The 17,702-nt window shown below is 44.4% G+C and overlaps 1 protein-coding gene across 2 annotated transcripts in view; it reads right to left on the reverse strand.

Annotated features, from left to right (window-relative positions):
* The window catches only part of PAPOLA (poly(A) polymerase alpha), a 93,271-nt gene that overhangs the window by 18,256 nt on the left and 57,313 nt on the right, over positions 1 to 17,702 (reverse strand). For both annotated transcript variants that reach the window (XM_045013933.1, XM_045013932.1), the window contains exon 15: positions 10,940 to 11,049. In XM_045013933.1, coding sequence (XP_044869868.1) covers positions 10,940 to 11,049 — 110 coding nt within the window. The remainder of the gene's footprint in view (positions 1 to 10,939; positions 11,050 to 17,702) is intronic.

The following is a 17,702-nucleotide window of genomic DNA, read 5'->3' on the forward strand; positions in this document are numbered from 1 at the left end:
CTAAAAATTTACCCTTATTGTAAGTTCAACTGTAAAAAGTATGTGAAAGTTCATAAGATGTCACAATAATAAATTTTTGCCTGTTTGGGAATTAACTATGGAAAATAGGTCAAGCTGTTTTCAGTAATGAATGCTATGAACAAGTGCAAGAAAACAGACAGACTGAATTAGTCCAAACAAAAAGAGGCCTACTGACATGATTCAAGGACTGTGCTGAGGTTGAACTTAATAAACAAGAGATATCAGTCCTGAAATTAATGGACCAAAATTGTTATAGCAGATAGTAGGCCTAATTGATGGACAAAATAATGAAGGGATGAAATAAGACACCCACTTTTTAAAAATATCTCAAAAGAGTCTAGACATTTTTTCCCCGCAAAGTCTCATCCCAGCTCAATGCATCCCAGAGCTCTCATCTTGTTCCATCTCATCAATGCACCTCATCTTCCCCAACCCCAAGACAGAGGGAGCAAACCTGACAGAAGGATTCATTCCTGAGGAAGAAGGCTGTGATGGGGTGGCCACCTTACACTGGTATGGAAGGGGTTAATAAAGCCCTACAGAGACTGTGCAGGAAGCAGCCAATAAAAGAGAGACTGGGAGAAGCCGCCAAATCAAGGCCCAGCAGGCTCATATAAAACAAGCAGCAGGCCAGCGCAGGATCAGTTACTCCCTGGAACTCAAGGAGGGAGGGACTGAGTGCCTTGCAGGCAGAAGGAAGCTAGCACCCTGGACAGAGCAGTGCTGGACAGGAACAGGGGAGCCAGAGGAAGCTCCTGGCAAGCTGCTAGGACTGGCATGCTGAGGTCCTGAGGCAAGGGTGAAGAATGTGCTGGAACCATGGGAAAGTGGTACAGGGAAATGTACTGAAGAGTTGGAGGGGATGCGGTACATGGCTGCCCCCTACAAGGTCCTTGGCCTAGGACCTTGAGTAGTGGGCAGGCCCGGGTATCCCCCACACTTGCCACTCAGTGTATTTTCTGAAGTGTACCCAAATCAGGATCTTAAACATGAGATCCTCTCTCTACTCTTCCAATCATCTACCTTACTGACTGTCCATCTTATGCATTCAATAAGGGAAGGGTCCTGTAGAACAAATACTTTAATTACATGGTCACAGTATTAAAATGGATATTTATAAAGGGGCTGAATTAAAGTTGCATACTGAAGGAGATGGCTGTAGTGCTCCACTAATTCTTGGCTATGGAGAAGCCCATATGCTGTTGTGTAAGAATGGCTCTAATATATGCACCCTATCTCATTCCAAGGGCTGCACTGGTCCCTGAAGGTAGCCCAGATTCTAGGAGACACAAAGTTTGCCTACAGCCATTTGCCTCCTCCCACTCTCCTCCTGTGAGGTGTAGTACAGAATCTGGCTTCTGGAGTCTATTGTTTTACTAGATGTGAACTTTTGCAACCCTGCTGTTACCTCATCAATTGGAAGGAATGACATTTTCCCCGCCTCTAGGGTAAGGTTATTACATCTTGCATAACAAGTGCTGAGAAGTGCACTGAATTACTAACACCAGTCCATGGAAGAGAGACTAGAACTAGATAAGTTCATGAAGGATAGGTCCATCAATGGCTATTAGCCCGTACGGGCAGGGATGGTGTCTCTAGCCTCTATTTGCCAGAAGCTGGGAATGGGTGACAGGGGACGGATCACCTGATGATTACTTGTTCAGTTCATTCCCTCTGGGGCACCTGGCATTGGCCACTGTCAGAAGACAGGATACTGGGCTAGATGGACCTTTGGTCTGACCCAGTATGGCTGTTCTTATGTTCCCAACTGATCAAAGCAGATAAAACACAAGTGGGAGCAGTTAAGTAGGTGAGGGAGCTGCAAAGGCGTACTGCTCTTCCAAACCTGGGAGGAGGAGAGGCGCTCTCTCTCTGCTTTTAGTAGAGGAGGGGAAACTGAGCTCTTCTTTAGCCTAAGAGAAGGCATATATTAAAGTAATCTTTCACCTAGGTAAAGGTGTGACTGCCGCAGTTGCTGCTACTATTGCTTCATCATCCTGTCCATAAGGATCTCTAGCTGTGCTTAGGAACATGCATAATGAGGCTGGCACTAGGGAAATTCACTGGGGTGGAGGATGCTCGGTGCAGATGGAATCTTCAGAGGTTCAGCAGAAGTCCATAACAAGCTCTGAGCATATGCAGATAGCAATTTTTAGTGGCTTATAACTTGGACATATGTAGGTATATTTTCATAGGAAAAGCAAAAAGGACCTCCCGACACCACGACTATGTCCCTCACAAATTTCAATTCCAAATCCTGAGCTCTTCAAATAATAATAATATTATACTAAATATACACTAAACACTGCAAAACGTACCTATTTCCCTCTAACCTGATTCCTGAAAATAGCTGGAAGCTAATTTAAGCAAAGAGGCAGAGAGCAAGCATAGAAAGTTCCAGCAAAAATGGTTGTGTGGCAAAGTTATAAGCAACCAAAGACAGTGGTTTATAACAAAATGTCACACAATCTTAACATTAGGCTCAGTAATGATGTCGTCGTCTGGGGAAGGATTTGATAATACCTTTAGATTCCTGGGTGAATTGTGGTGTGAGGAGTCTTTGGGTAGTTTATAGCAGGTAGTGTTGGAGTGGTGTTGTTTGCCCTCATTAATGTAATCTCACATTTGAGAACTATGATGGCACCCCCCTTTGTCTGCTGGTTTGATCACTAGCTGGTGGTTGATTTCAGGGACTCCTCTCAGCAGTGGAGCGATTGTGCCGGATGTGATATTTGTTAAGGATTTCACTGTTGATTTTTAACCCTGAAGAAATCAATGTAATGATCAAATGTGTGGCTTTTTCCACTGTGGGATGTCCAGGAAGATGATTCTTTTTTCTTATGATTGTCGGTGGGGACGTAGTAGTTGTGGGTGGCAAATACCGGTACATTGTTGTGAAAGAATTCTTCGAAGCAGAGTTAGTAAAAGAATCTTCTAGTTCTCCACCTGTTTGTATGGTTTCAGGTTCTGTGCAGCAGTTCAATCCCCGGGACAGTACAGATCATTCAGCTCTGGTTAGGAGTAGTCTTGACAAATTGATGATGCTGGGGTGTGCGTAGTGTCCATGTGGTAAGGTCTTTGTGCCATGGTTTCTCCTGGGGATGGTGTTCTGGGGATTGTGGTAGTTAGTTCCAGTTTTTGATTCTGGGTTGAATGGCTGTCATTAGATTTTTTTGCTTTGTTTGTTTTTTAAAATAGTTGTTTTGGGTTTCTTGAATGATATCCAGGTAGGTTTCCTGATTTTTTCCTTCCAGTGCGTGGGACTTTATGATGACTTTTTGTCTGAGGTGGCTCCCTTTTTGAGAACTTTGAGGTACAGAAAATAGTTCCTCGGTTTTTCTGAAGTCCTCTTTCAGAGCTGTTTGGCATGTATGTAGTGGTCAGAAAGTTATAGAGCAGGGATCAGCAACCTTTCAGAGGTGGTGTGCCGAATCTTCATTTATTCACTCTAATTTAAGGTTTCGCATGTCAGTAATACATTTTAACGTTTTTAGAAGGTCTCTTTCTAGAAGTCTATAATATATAACTAAACTATTGTTGTATGTAAAGTAAATAAGGCTTTTAAAATGTTTAAGAAGCTTCATTTAAAATTAAATTAAAATGCAGAGCCCCCCGGACTGGTGGCCGGGACCCAGGCAGTGTGAGTGCCACTGAAAATCAGCTCGTGTGCCGCCTTCGGCATCTGTGCCATAGGTTGCCTACCCCTGTTATAGAGGGTGAGTCTTCTGGGGATGTTTTATTTCTTGCATTTGCTCAGGAAGCAGATTTTGCTGGTAAGTTTTTCCTCCTTTTTCTTCATGCTGTGGAGTTGCCATTTCAGATGGCAAAATATGATATCCTCCATTGTTGTCTGCAGTTTTGTTGTGCCCACATTGGCCACTGGATATTAGAAAGGTACGGTGGGTGAAGCAATACCTTTTATTGGACCAACTTTTACTGGGGAAAGAGACAAGCTTTCACGCTACACAGAGCTCTTCATGTTTGGGAAAGGTACTCAGCAAGTCACAGATAAATGCTAGGTGGAACTTATTGTTTTCCAGTAAGTAGTTTACATATACTGTAACAGACCACTGAAGAGGCCAGTTAACACTTCTATAGTCATCGGACAAAAAACGGAAGTTAAGTGGGTTAAAGACTGTTGTAGTTAGACATTAATCCTGTGTCTTTATTAAGACCATGATTTTTAGTGTCTAGCAAAATTATAAATTTAAGCACCCAACTTCATCTTTTGAAGGTGTTGTGCAGGTTTCCTTTGAGATGAGGACTGAGAGATCAGATATAAAGTGATTGTTTTGTGAAATATGTGTGCCCACAGGTGATATGGTGTTTCCAAATTGTCCATTTACTTTACAAAAATTTTTTTGTGGTGGCTCATATCTGCAAAATGTTTTTACAGCCGAACTCCAGATTTCTGTTGTTTGCTTTGTTGAGTGCCATTTATTTTATTTTTGGGGGGTGGGGGGGGAAGGCAGCTAATGGTTGATAAAAGTTTATACAAACATATAGAGCGATGTTTAAAAAAGTATAAATATCTGCAAACAGCAATATTTCTAAAAAAATACTATTAGTAAGCACCAGGCAGCTGGTGTAAGGTAGAGAGGTTTGGGTTTTATTTTGGAGGATGTACGGGGAGTGTTGGCAAAGGAGATGAACTGATGAATGGGAGCACCGGTAGGAAACCGGAAGAGAAAAAAAAAAGTCAAGAAGCGGGAGTTCATGGCATAGGAGAGCATGGAGCCATTCTCCCTAGTCTGACAATGGGAGAAGGGGCAAAGGTTATGGATAGTATACTAAGAGTCTTTTCTATAATAGAAATTTAAGTGTTTGAAAAAATTCAAGTGCTTAAAATTTTACAGATGGATATAAAACTACCTCTTCCGCCCCAAATAAATTCAATTCCCATCCTCCCATAGGCTTATTTAAGTCTGCAGGAGTGGTCCCCTGCTTCAGGGAGCCTCACCATGTGTTTGCAAGGGTAGCCAATGCGGCTCTTTTACAGTTAAAGTGTAGCTCACAGAGCCCATCATGCCCCCGCCCCCTATTCTCCATCTACTAGACTTGGGGTGAGAGTGGAAGCTTGTCTTCTACCCTGCGGCGGGAAGGTGAGGCTAGGGGCTTCTGCCCAATGGGGAGGAGGGGGTCTCAGGGCTGAAGGTCCAGCAAGTGCCTCCCATGGGGCAGAATTCTCTAGCCCCACCATCCCGCTGCAGAGCAGAAGCTCTGCAGGGCTGAAGCTCTGGACCCTGACAGGCACGCCTGACTCTCGAACTTCTGAAGATTATTGTATGTGGCTCAGAGGGTCAGTAAGTTTGGCCTGGTGTATTCAAGAGGGTTCCCCTTCTGCAGACCTTAATGAAAATTTAAACTTCTGGTGCTCCTTGAAAAGACAAAGGAAACACCACAAAAGAAAAAATATTCTAAAAAAGAGTTAAGATTGAGAGTATATTACGTTATTGTCCAGCTAAAAGCCCTCCCAAATTACACTTTGACAAGGAGTCTACAGCTTCAGAAAAAAATATTAGAAGCCACGGTAATTAACAGTTTAGGGATCCAGTATAGTAGGAGTTGGGCGTGATGGGCCACGTAAGTACAGGCAGCCATGTGGCCTAGCAACCTTAGGCAAGTGCAGGTGGTGGTGAGCAGGTGGCCCCTTACCTGGGAAGTTACGTCTGACATGGCTTGGAAATGGGCCTCCAGAAGGAATGCCCTGTCCTGTGTGGAATCAAGGACTACTCTGATGAACTCTATCAGTCACACTGCCATGAGGCTCGATTTCTTTTTGTTCACTAACAGGCCTAGGTAGCTGCAGGTAGAACACACCAGATCTAGGCTGCTCTGCACTTGATCCTGCGATCTGCCCTTGATGACTCAATCGTCGAGATAAGGATAAACCTGGACTCCCCAATGCCTCAGGTAAGTAGCTACTAGGGTCATACACTTTGTAAATACCTGCTGGACGGAGGAGAGGCCAAAGGGAAGTGCCGTGAACTGGAAATGGCGCTGGCCACCATAAAATGGAGGAACGGTCTGTGACCTTGGAGAATATGGAAATAAGTGTCTTTCAAGTTGAGAGAGGCGTACCAGTCTCCCGGATCCAAGGAGGGGATGATGGAGGCCAGTGAAACCATGCAAAACTTCAACTTCTTAAGTCGTCGCAGGTCCAGAATGGGTCTTAGGCCCCCTTTTGCTTTTGGGATCAGAAAACAGCTGGAGTAGAAACCTTTCCCCCTCATTTCCTGAGGGACCTCCTCTACTGACCCCAGTTGTAGGAGGCTGTCTACCTTCTGAATGAGGAGTTGCTCATGAGAAGGGTCCCTGAAGAGGGATGGGGAAGAGGGGGAATGGGAAGGAGGGTGGCTGAAAACTGGAGGGTGTAGCCCAGCGACAATCTCTAGCACCCAGCGGTCCAAGGTGACTCTTGACCAGGCCGAATGGTAGGGATGGAGATAGTTGAGAAAAAGATGGGGCAGATCCGGGGAGGTGACCAGGGTGTTGCTCTCATACTTCTGGTCCCCCTGGTGTCTCGCTGGGCCAGGCTGCGCAGGTGACTGGGGGGAGGAAGGGTGGAGGCAACTAAAACCAGTGTCCCTTCCCGTGGTAGATACTTGCTGAGGCTGCCACGGCCTTGGTGGCAGGAGCAGCCAGAATTGCTTCCTCACCAAGCATCCTGTGGCACCTTATAGACTAACAGACGTACTGGAGCATGAGCTTTCGAAAGCTCATGCTCCAATACATCTGTTAGTCTATAAGGTGCCACAGGACTCTTTGCTGCTTTTACAGATCCAGACTAACACGGCTACCCCTCTGATACTTCCTCACCAACTGAGACATATGCAACCCGAGAGTGGAGGGTAGTCCAAGTGTCCTTCAGACTGTGCAGCCTTGCACCCTATTTGTTCTGCAAACAGCCCAACTTCATCAACCAGGAGATCGTGTATCGAGGACTACATCTCCTGGGATAGGCCTGCGGTCTGAAGCCAGGAACTGCACCTCCTCATGTCCACTGCCAAGGCAACCACCCTGGCCACCGAATTGGCAACATCCCTTACGTCTGTGCTGCTGCTGGCGGGGCACTGCCTTCAGAGCTGGGCACCTGGCCAACATCCGCCACTTTCCAGCCACCCAGCTCTGAAGGCAACACAGAAGTAAGGGTGGCAATACTGTGACTCCTCCTAAAATAACCCTGCAATCCCCGTGCAACTCCCTTTTCGGTCAGGACCCCCAGTTTGAGAAACACTGGTCTCCCCCGTGAAATCTGTATAGTATAGGGTAAAACACACAAGACCAGATTTCACAGCCTGACACATTTTTCATGGTCGTGAATTTGGTAGGACCTTACGTATAATTATTTGAACCCCTCGGCAGAGACAAAATATTTTTTCTCAGTTCTTTTGGAAGTGGGCGGGATGGAGGACGGGGTTTGCCAGAGGAGTTTGGCAATATTTAGGACCCCTTCATGCATTGGCAGCATGACGCGTGTAGGGGTGGATGTGGAGATCACATTGAACAAAATGTCTGATTGCTCCGGCATCTCTTCTGCTTCTAGGTCAAAGTTAGTGGCTACCCTTTGGAGCAGGGCTTGGTGCTCCTTAATGTCATCTGGGTGGCTAGCGGGGGAGGGCCCCTCCACCGCTTCGTCTGGAGAGGGGGACAATGACTAACCACTGGGAGAGGGCCTCAGGCATCATCCCATGCAGGGGAAGGGTGTCTCGGGGTGGGCACCTGTCCCTCCACCTCAGAGTCCACTAGCGCTTCACGCACTAAGCCCATTGCCACTGGTGCCGATTGGAGTTTGTCCGATGTGGCAACCGATGATTGGCGAGATGGGGGCATCAGCTTAACGGCATGCCCCAGGCATTCCAGTAAGACCATTGAGCTGGACACTGGCCCTGCTGCCAGGATGGCATTACTGAGGTGGATGCAACCTCAAGAGCCCAGTCACGACGGTGCTGTTTTGGCGAGGAGCTGGACTCCCTCTCTGTGCCAGAGGAATCCTCCCCTTTGGTGACCAGGGCTGGTGAGTAGGGGGAGCTGCACTCTGTTGAGGAGCATCCCCAAGGTCTCAGTGACAGTAATCGTCGGTGTGGAGTGGGTCAGCACAAAGATGACTGCTGCTGACTATATGGCGACCAGCGCTTCCCTCTGGGTGCGACTTGACGTGAGGGCAGAAACCAGGAGCGCAGTCCAGGCAATCTGTGGCAGCGAACCGGTGACCTGGGCTAATGCAGAGACCAGGGATGTGGTGACAAAGGGCACTGCTTCGGCTCCGGAGACCGGCAGTGCTCACTCGCCTTCTGGGAGGCTTTCACAGCTGGCTTGCCCTTGTAGGGAGCCTTTGCTGGTTCCATTGCTCCGAGGCTGGACAAAGAACAGCCTCCATGAGGAGGGCCCTCAAGCAAATGTCACGTTCTTTCTGTGTCCTGGGACAAAAGTTCTTACAGATGCGACACTTTTAACGTGGGATTCCCCCAGGCACTTCAGACAGCTACCTTGCGGCTCACTAACAGGCATAGGCCTATTACGGTCGGTGCAGGGCTTAAAACTCGGCGACCAGGGCATGTCCTGCCTGGGGCAAAGTCCCTGATGGAACCTTAAGTAACTACAGTACTTAACAGCTACTTACTAACTAATCTAAAATAAAACAAAACTATTTATAGATGGAACACAAAGTTCGAAAGGGAAAGAAACCACTGGTAATTTGCGATGCAAGGGAGAGAGGCGCGCCGAGCAGCTACCATGCACAGTAAGAAGGAACTGAGAGAGGGCTTAGGGCTGGTGGTGCTTGATATACTGACACATGAGTGCGGCACTCAAGGGGGTGCCACAGCCAACCCTACAGATACTGTTAAGGCAAAAGTCTCTGACAACTGTGCATGTGGGTGCACATGCACCTAGAATGGAATCAACATGAGTGAACATTTGAAGAAGAATGTATCTTTAGTCTGTATTCCTAACAAAAATAATTTAAAAGTTATATAAAATCAATATACACCCAACAGCATATTACCAACAGATAATAAGAAAGGAGTAAATTCAAAGCTGAAATTGGTAGTGTATCTCAGGTGGGATGAGTACTGAAAGTAAGCACTGAAAGATTATATAGCAATGGGGAGCTGGATGAATCTCTTGGCTGTTCATTTCCAAATTAACATCTGGTTAAGATTCTCCATACCTCGGAAAGGAACATTTTTGGAGGTATTTGTTAAAACTCTAACTAAAAGTTTTGGTTTGGATATAGACTATAAATTCTACATATAGACCTCCGTGTTTGACAACATAGATATTCAGAGACCATTCAGAAACATAAGTCTTGAATGCTGTTTTCATAGAGATAAGAATTTAGGATCTATTTGTAACGAGTATATTTGCCATTCCAGTTGAGGGCAGAGCTTTTAGATTAGATTTTAGATTGTAAAGCAAGAAAATTAAAAACCACAAAGTAGGACGAGTGCTAATCAGCCTGTCTACATTCTCTAGTCAAATCAAACAAGTGTAGCATTCGCTATCTTTAATCAAATAGGTTATATTCACTGTTTTGCGAGAGCGAAAGCAATTTCTTTTTGATTGAGAACAGATGTTACCTGCACATAGAAGCACCAAGATTTTCGAACAACTCCCTTCAAAAAATGTATGAAATCTAAATAAAAGTGCTCTTTTTTTTTTTTTAAAGGGGGAAGGACAGGGAAACAAAGAGAAGAGTAATTAAGGGATGACAGAACGCAAGTCATTACACAAATATCTCAAATCAAACTAGTTTAATGTTTAAACTAGAGATTTTAAACATTTTATGTTGGACTGGGAGAAACATCCAGGTCCATTTACAAATGGCTGAATCTTGCATTTCATGTTGGGGGTGTGGTTTCTCTCCCTCCCCCATTTAAGGCAACTTCATTACATTATTTTAGTCCAGTTTAAGATACTTTTCCACATTTTATATTTAACACTCACTGTGACTATATTACTGTATGCCAAATTCATAGTATTCACTAAATAAGCCTCAACTTGGGAATCCATAGACAGAGGTTTGTTAAGAAATGCTTTATCGCACACACTACGGAAGTAGTGAAACTATACTTAAAATTGTTGTCATATTGCTTCAAAACAACACTGTCAATACATCTAATCACTCTTCCACAGACCACTGCCATATTCTTAATTTTATTCTCCAGATGTTATGTTGCAAATTTCCACCAATGTTGTCCTTTTTGGTTTGTTAAAAGCAATTTAAATAGATTGTGAAGTTAGCATGACTTGTTTATTTTTGTGTTGTGTAACATCTCTGAATATAATCATATAACACTAGGAATGAATTAAACTTAATAGTTAGTATGAACTCCAACATATTGGATTAACGGCAGCAATGCACAAGGTATATTGTCTAGGTTCTACTATTAATCTGTTTTCAGTAACAGATATAAACATGGGAAAAGATTTAGACTGAAACATACATTTTCCATTAGATTGTAACATAATCAACACACATGACCTAAATAAGTATAAATGTTTATACTATCACTTAAGGCCATGTAATTTACTATGTTGAATAAGAAACATTTAAAAACTTATAGGTATCATTTAATACAAGTTTTACCTTTTTCAGTGAAAAGTATGTTGCAAATTAAGCCTTAAATGAGGTACAGTTTCTGAAAAATTTAAATTCTTATGACCAAATTGGTCAGTTATGTCCCAAATGTAAAGGTGTCTAGTTGATTGTCCTGCCAAATGTCTCCAGAATTAACATACTGCAGCCAAACAAAAGTTTTGCTACTAGTTTTCTATACATCAAATAAGCAAGAAAAATACCGATATTATATCCTTCCACCTAGACCCATCGTAGAATATTTTTAAACAAAGGCCATATAATCATACATTCAATACAAATGAATTAATTTCAAGATTTTAGAGAAGCTAAGCTTACCTGTGTCAGTGAAAGACTGGATGTCGTATGTAAGATCAACACTCAGATTTTCAGAATTTTCTGTCTTCTTAAACACTAAACCAATCACCCACATTGTACGAAATTCTTCCCTGAAAAGTGTTATAAAAAGAATCATGTAATATTGGAAGAAAGAATGAATTTAAGTTACTTAATCTAAAACTCAGATGATGTGGTGGTTTGTAACACTGCTGCAAAATTTGATAATGTGGTTGGTTACATTTTAGCTCAACTGGCATGAAAGAAGATTAAAGTACCCAGAGATCCAACTATTGAGAACTCCTACTAAACCGTAACAGAAAACAAAAAGGTCAATTTCATACTAGCTACTAATCAGTGTCATTAACCATATTTTAAAAGGTATAAGGCTACTACAAAACACTTAAGACTTGCTTTTTCAGTTTCAAGTTTCATCTGTTTACACAAAAGACTTCAGACTTAACAAGAAAAGTTACTTGCCTTTAATTGTTGTTTGCCTACACAGATTATCACTTAAGATTTTCACTACATGCTTTGGATGTAAGCTCAGAATCCTCTAGCAAAGGGCAACTGTTAGGAGCAATGCATGCACTTGTGTGGATCCACACATCAAAGTAAAGGTAGATAAAGGACCTTGGGTCCAACTGTCCTCATTTTTTCCCCCATTAATGTTTAAAGAGCTTAAATTCCAGAGAAGGAAAGGCTGTCATGGGTCTATCTGCAATCTATTCAAAGAACTACAGTTACAAGTAAGGCTACATCTACACTACCACTTATGTTTGCAAAATTTATTTTGCTCAGGGGTATGAATATTCCACCCCCCAGAGCAACAGAAGTCACACAGGCATAAGCGCACATCTTTTGCCAGTCACTGGGATGGTTTTTTAAGGCTTACGAGAGAGCTCTCCCATTGGCATAGAACGTCTTCACTACATGTGCTGCAGTGACATGGCTGTATAGTGTACATATGCCCTAAGTAACCTCTTTTCAAGCACTGCTTATATATATTCTCCCACTCTTGGTAGAGTGATTAGTCATTACAATCCTCAAATGATATGGGTCTAAACTATTTAACAAAAAAAAAAATGCAGGGACTGCTCTTCCAAACCTGACATCAGACCTAAAAGACAAATTAAAAGAGCAATACAGATACGAATTGACCAATGCACAAGATAAGTCACATTTTCAATGATGTTTCCATCCAAATTTGCAATAGAAATTTATTAAATATGCTGTATAGAATTCTTTGAATATGGTATAATGCTTTGATTTTTAAGGTACTGAAATATCCCTGAGGGTTGACTATAAAGTGTAATACATTTGGATAGCCTGGAAATTTGTAAACTGAACTAGTCTTAGAAGACTCCCCATCACTTCAAGAAGTCTCTTTACTTTGTCAAGTATGAAATCTAGAAAGAGACACTGGCAGACTGATAAAGACTGGTTCAGAGCAAGGCCAGATCCAATTGATTTCAAATGAATTTAGGGGCAAAATGTTAGGAATCCAGGTTTGAAAGTTGTGGCTCATATTAAGGGCCCTACTAAATTCACGGCCATGAAATCTGGTCTCCCACAGTGAAATCAGGTCTTTTGTGTGCTTTTACCCTATACTATACAGATTTCACAGGGGAGACCAGCATGTCTCAAATTGGGGGTCCTGACCCAAAAGGGAGGTGTGGGGGGGGTCACAGTATCGTTACCCTTACTTCTGCGCTGTCTTCAGAGCTATGTGGCCGGAGAGCAACGGCTATTGGCCAGGAAGCCAGCTCTGAAGGGAGTGCCCTGCCAGCAGCAGCATAGAAGTAAGGGTGGCAATACCATACCATGCCACCCTTCTGCACTGCAGCCTTCAGAGTTGGGCAGCTAGGGAGTGGCGGCTGCTGACTGAGGGACCAGCTCTGTACCATACCATATCATGCCATCCTTCTGCGCGGCTGCTGGTGGTGGCTCTGCCTTCAGAGCTGCGTTCCCAGCCAGCAGCTTCCTCTCCAGCTGCTCAGCTCTGAAGCCAGCGCCACAACTAGCAGCACAGACAGAAGTAAGGGTAGCAGTACCACCACCCCTCCTACGATATCTTTGCAACCCCCCTACAACTCCTTTTTTTGGGTCAGGACCCCTACAGTTGCACCATAAAATTTCAAATTTAAATAACTGAAATCATTAAATTTGCAATTTTCAAAATCCTATGACCAAGAAATTGACCAAAATGGACCGTTAATTTGGTAGGGCCCTACTCACATGTATAAACTTGCTTTACACTTGGAAATTAATCCACTTGTAGAAAAGTTTGTCAGCAGTAACTCCCCTATTAGGTGTGGTTTACACTACAGTTAGGTTGATACAAGGTAGCTTACAACCTAGTTGTGCATGTGTCTGCACTAGTCTCCCACCGCTGTACTGACCCTTACACCAATACAGTAACACCACCTCCCCGAGTGGCATAGAGTCAATATATTTAGGTCAACACAGGGCGAGTGTAGACACAGCATTCGTTATGTCAAACCAGCACTCGTTATGTTGGCCCAAACTGTCTCAGAGTGACCCACACTAACTGCTCTGGTCACCATTGTGAACTCCACTGCCCAGGGGTCATGGAAACCAGAAGTTCCCTCCCCTTTAAATCCCTGCAAATTTTTGACATTCCTTTCCCTACTTGCACACCTAGCAGCTCTCCACTGTTTGTGGAGCTGCCTAGCTGACCACGCTGGCTACATGCTTCTGACATGGCCCGGCCTGGAGTAGACAGGAGTTACTGGATCTCCTGGGCCTGTGGGGAGAAGAGGCCGCGAAACAGCCATAGAAATGTTGACATTGATGAGCAGATTGCTCAGTGGATGCAAGAAAAGAAGTACGACAGTGACCAGCAGCAGTGCTGCATAGAAGGAGCTGCGGCAGGCATACCAGGTGGCCAGGGAGATCAATAATCCAGCTGGTGCCAAGCTGCAGACCTGCTGCTTTTACAAAGAGCTGCATGCCATACTCTGCAGAGATTCCACCCACCCACAGCACTGTGGATATCTCCAAGAAGCCCGAGTGACAAGCCCCTGCTGTGAATAGTAAGGAAGGTACGATAGTGAACAGGAAGAGATTTATGGGGAACAGGTGACTGGGGGCTCCAGCTGTACAGCGAGCCAGATTCTGACAGATCATCACAGACCAGCCAGTCAAGCACAGGGAAGCCCAATGCACAGAAGGAATCTTAGGTAAAAGTATGCAGATAAATTTTCAATTACATGGATGGCACCCCCAAAGTAGCAGAGCACAGTATTTTGACCATTCATTTCCTTATGCTAGAAGAAGTAGTGGTTCAACCAAGAGGGGTAGAGTTGCTCTCAGCTTTTTCACACCCCTGTAGAGTTGGAGGAGGGACATGCCATGCAGGGCAGTTTATATACATACACAGGGATGTCCTCTGAATGCTCCTGAGAGATCTCAATGAAACTTCCATGGAGGTATTCTTTAATCCTCTGCCAAAAGGTTTAGAGGGAGGGCTGCCTTATTTCTTGCTCCATGGTAGAACACTTTCATACACCACTCAGTAATAACTTCAGGAGGCACCACTGTAGTACACAGACTACCAGCATATAGACCTGGGAAGCTTCGGGACACCAGCAGCAGCTGTGCTCTCTCTGCCTTTGTTACCCTCAGGAGTTAGATATCAGCTAAAATCACCACCACCTGTGGAAAATGGTGCCAGTATTCAGTGCCATTGCCTTCTGCTACTAGAATCATGCAACCAAGCAATTCCCTCATTTTCCCGAACCTCTGGCAGCCATACTCACCATGGCTAGTGCAGTGACTGGTGCTGTGCACACGCAGTCCCAAACAGAAGTGAAAATCGAGTGCTTAAAACTTTAGGGAAGCAAGAGTGAGTTAGTTTAGCATCTTAAGTTTTGCTTTCTGTAGTGAATACACTAACAATGGTACCGCTTTGTTTTATCTTCTGCTGTCTTTGTGGCCTTCAGGGTCTCCCCCTCCACACTTGTGGAACTCCTGAACCAGATAAGGAAGAGGAGGAGAAAAGAGGATTCAGGATGACATGTTCAATGAGATCCTGCAAGCCAGTACCGCAAGGGACAATGAACACAGGACCTGGAGAATGAACACTGAGGATAGCCTGGAGAAGGAACAAATGGAGAGGAGAAAGTCCCAGAGAAAGGAGTCCCAGAAGGAAAAGGAAGAGATGCACCAGGCCACAATGGGGCTTCTCAGGCAGCAAACAGATGCTATAGACACTGGTGAACCTGCAGATTCAACAGTCCTGGGCTTGTCTCCCCCTGCAACCCATTGAGAACTCAATATCAGGAAATCCCAATAACCCCTTCACCCCACATTACATGTGGCATCATAGTTTGCAGCACTACTCTTACCACTCCATCCCACGGGACATTAAAGACAATCACAAGCTTCATATATACAGACACATGAAAGCCTTGGTTGGTGTATATATAGCTGTAGTGGACATGAATTCTTTCCCTTTCATAAGTTCAGTGGAGATCTCGAGCTTCTCAGGTACGAAGCAGAAACAACTTGCAGATCGAACACCGTGCCATGATCTGAGTCTCGCTGAGGCAACAGACACTCCTCTGGTGCTCGTTGCTCAGAGAAGGAGCGCAGGCAGGATATAGAGTTCTTGAACCCTGGGACACGGGCATAATCCCCAAGGGAAGGGGCTGTCTCTGAATGGGGATGATTAGCTAACTTACCACTAACTACTACTAACGCTACAACTATTAAGTACGAGAAGAACTGCAAAGAACTATGAACTACTATACACAACGGAAGAAGTCACTCTTAGTAAAACCTAAGAGCGCAAAGGAACAGGGCTTCTGACTCAGGCCATGCAGCAGTAAGAGAGAACTGAAGAGGTATCAACTCGCATGGCCTATTATGCCCTTGACTGAACATGAGGAGATGCACGACGAATGTGTGGGTCAACCGACACTGGTAGGGAAAACCTTCTGGCTCTGGTGCATGTGCAACCACGTTTGGAATACATATAGGGACTATCACTTGAAGAAATCTGGCTGATTCATTGAGCTTTATTAAGTTTTTAATATATTTGTTTTTAAATTGCATGGGGGTTTTTTGGCACCAATTTTGTTACAGAATAAAATTCTATTAATAATCTTTATAAGTTCACATCATATGCTACTGAGAGCTGAGCAGTTCTGAAATAAATCAATTATCTGCACAGTGTCATACAACTCAGAGGGTCAGTCACAAACAAAACAAATAGGTTCACTGATAATGTTACATTCCTACATGTACAGCAAATCACCACACAATTCCTACCAGGCCACAAAAGGGCAGGGGCCAGGTAGAACATACCAACACTACTCTCTCACTGTTAAATTGGTCTTTCAAAGCCTCCATGAGCCACAACAGCATGCACTAAGCTCTTATAATAGTCCTTGTACCCGGCTGTTCAAATTCAGCAGGCAGCCTCTTCACTCTGCCCTCCATCTGGATGGCAACTTCTCCCCCTTTGCTTCACATGTATTATGCAGGACATAGCATGCAGCTATAATCACTGGGATATTTTTCTCACGGAGATCCAATCTTGTGAGTAAACACCACCAGCGACCCTTCAAAAGCACATTGAGCTGTCGCTCTCCATCGGCTGAACCAGTAGTTGAACTGTTCCTTGGTGCTGTCGAGGTGGCCAGCATATTGCTTCATGAGCCAGGGGTAGGCTGGGTCCCCATGATCACTACTGGCATTTCAATATTCCCAGTGCTAATCCACCAACTGGGAAAGAAAGTCTTCGCTTGTAGCTTTCTGAACAGTCCCCTATTCTTGAGGATGAGAGCACACCATGCACCTTTCCTGACCAGTCCACACTGACGTCAGTGAGGCATCCCCAGTGATCAAGCAATGCTTGCACAACCATAGAAGAGTAGCCCTTTCTCTTGATGTACTCAGTGGCAAGGTGGTCTGGCGCCAAAATAGGGCTGTCTGCTGTCTACTGCCCAACCGCAGTTCAGGAACCCAACTGCTGTAGATCCTCCTATGTCCTGCACATTGCTCAGAGCCACGGTCCTGCGTAGTAGGAAGTGATTAATGCCTCTTCACATTTGTCCCAATGGCCTCTCCAGTTGATTTCCTGACCCCAAATTGATTCCTGACTGACCATTAGCAAACTGACTTTGCAATCACACTGTGGAAATGTGCCACTCACTTCTCCACTGTCAGTACAGCTCTCATTTTCATGTCTCTGTACTGAGAGGCTGGGGCGAGCTTAGCAAACAGATTTAGGAATGTGGCCTTGTGCATCCAAAAGTTTTGCAGCCATTGCTTTTCATCCCAAATCTGCATTATGATCCCATCCCACCAACCAGTGCTTGTTTCTCAGACCCAGAAACAGTGCTCCAACTACAGCTGCTCCATGAACTCCATCAACAATCTTGAATTGATTATCACTATGCCCTATAGCAAGGAAATGTCATGATCCCCGCTGATTGAGTTCTTCTTGAAGCTCTGCAAATACTCCAAGATCGTGCGCCCTGTGCTTGCAACGCTCACGATGATAATGAAGAGTTGTGCAGGCTCTATGCTTCTGTCAGAGATAGTGGACAATGAGGAGGGCCATGCAGGTTTGTGAGATTTTGAAAAAAGGTAAAAAAAACCCTATTGGATACAGATAACATTATGGGATGGACACAGCTACAAACTGGGAAGTTGACCCCTTGCTCCCAGTCACCCCTTGGGTGATTTGTTTTGGCCCTACCATGCACTGCCAAATTTTCCCAAAGGACAGTGCACT

Source organism: Mauremys mutica, chromosome 4, assembly GCF_020497125.1.
Source record: "Mauremys mutica isolate MM-2020 ecotype Southern chromosome 4, ASM2049712v1, whole genome shotgun sequence".
Classification (NCBI taxonomy): domain Eukaryota; kingdom Metazoa; phylum Chordata; order Testudines; family Geoemydidae; genus Mauremys; species Mauremys mutica.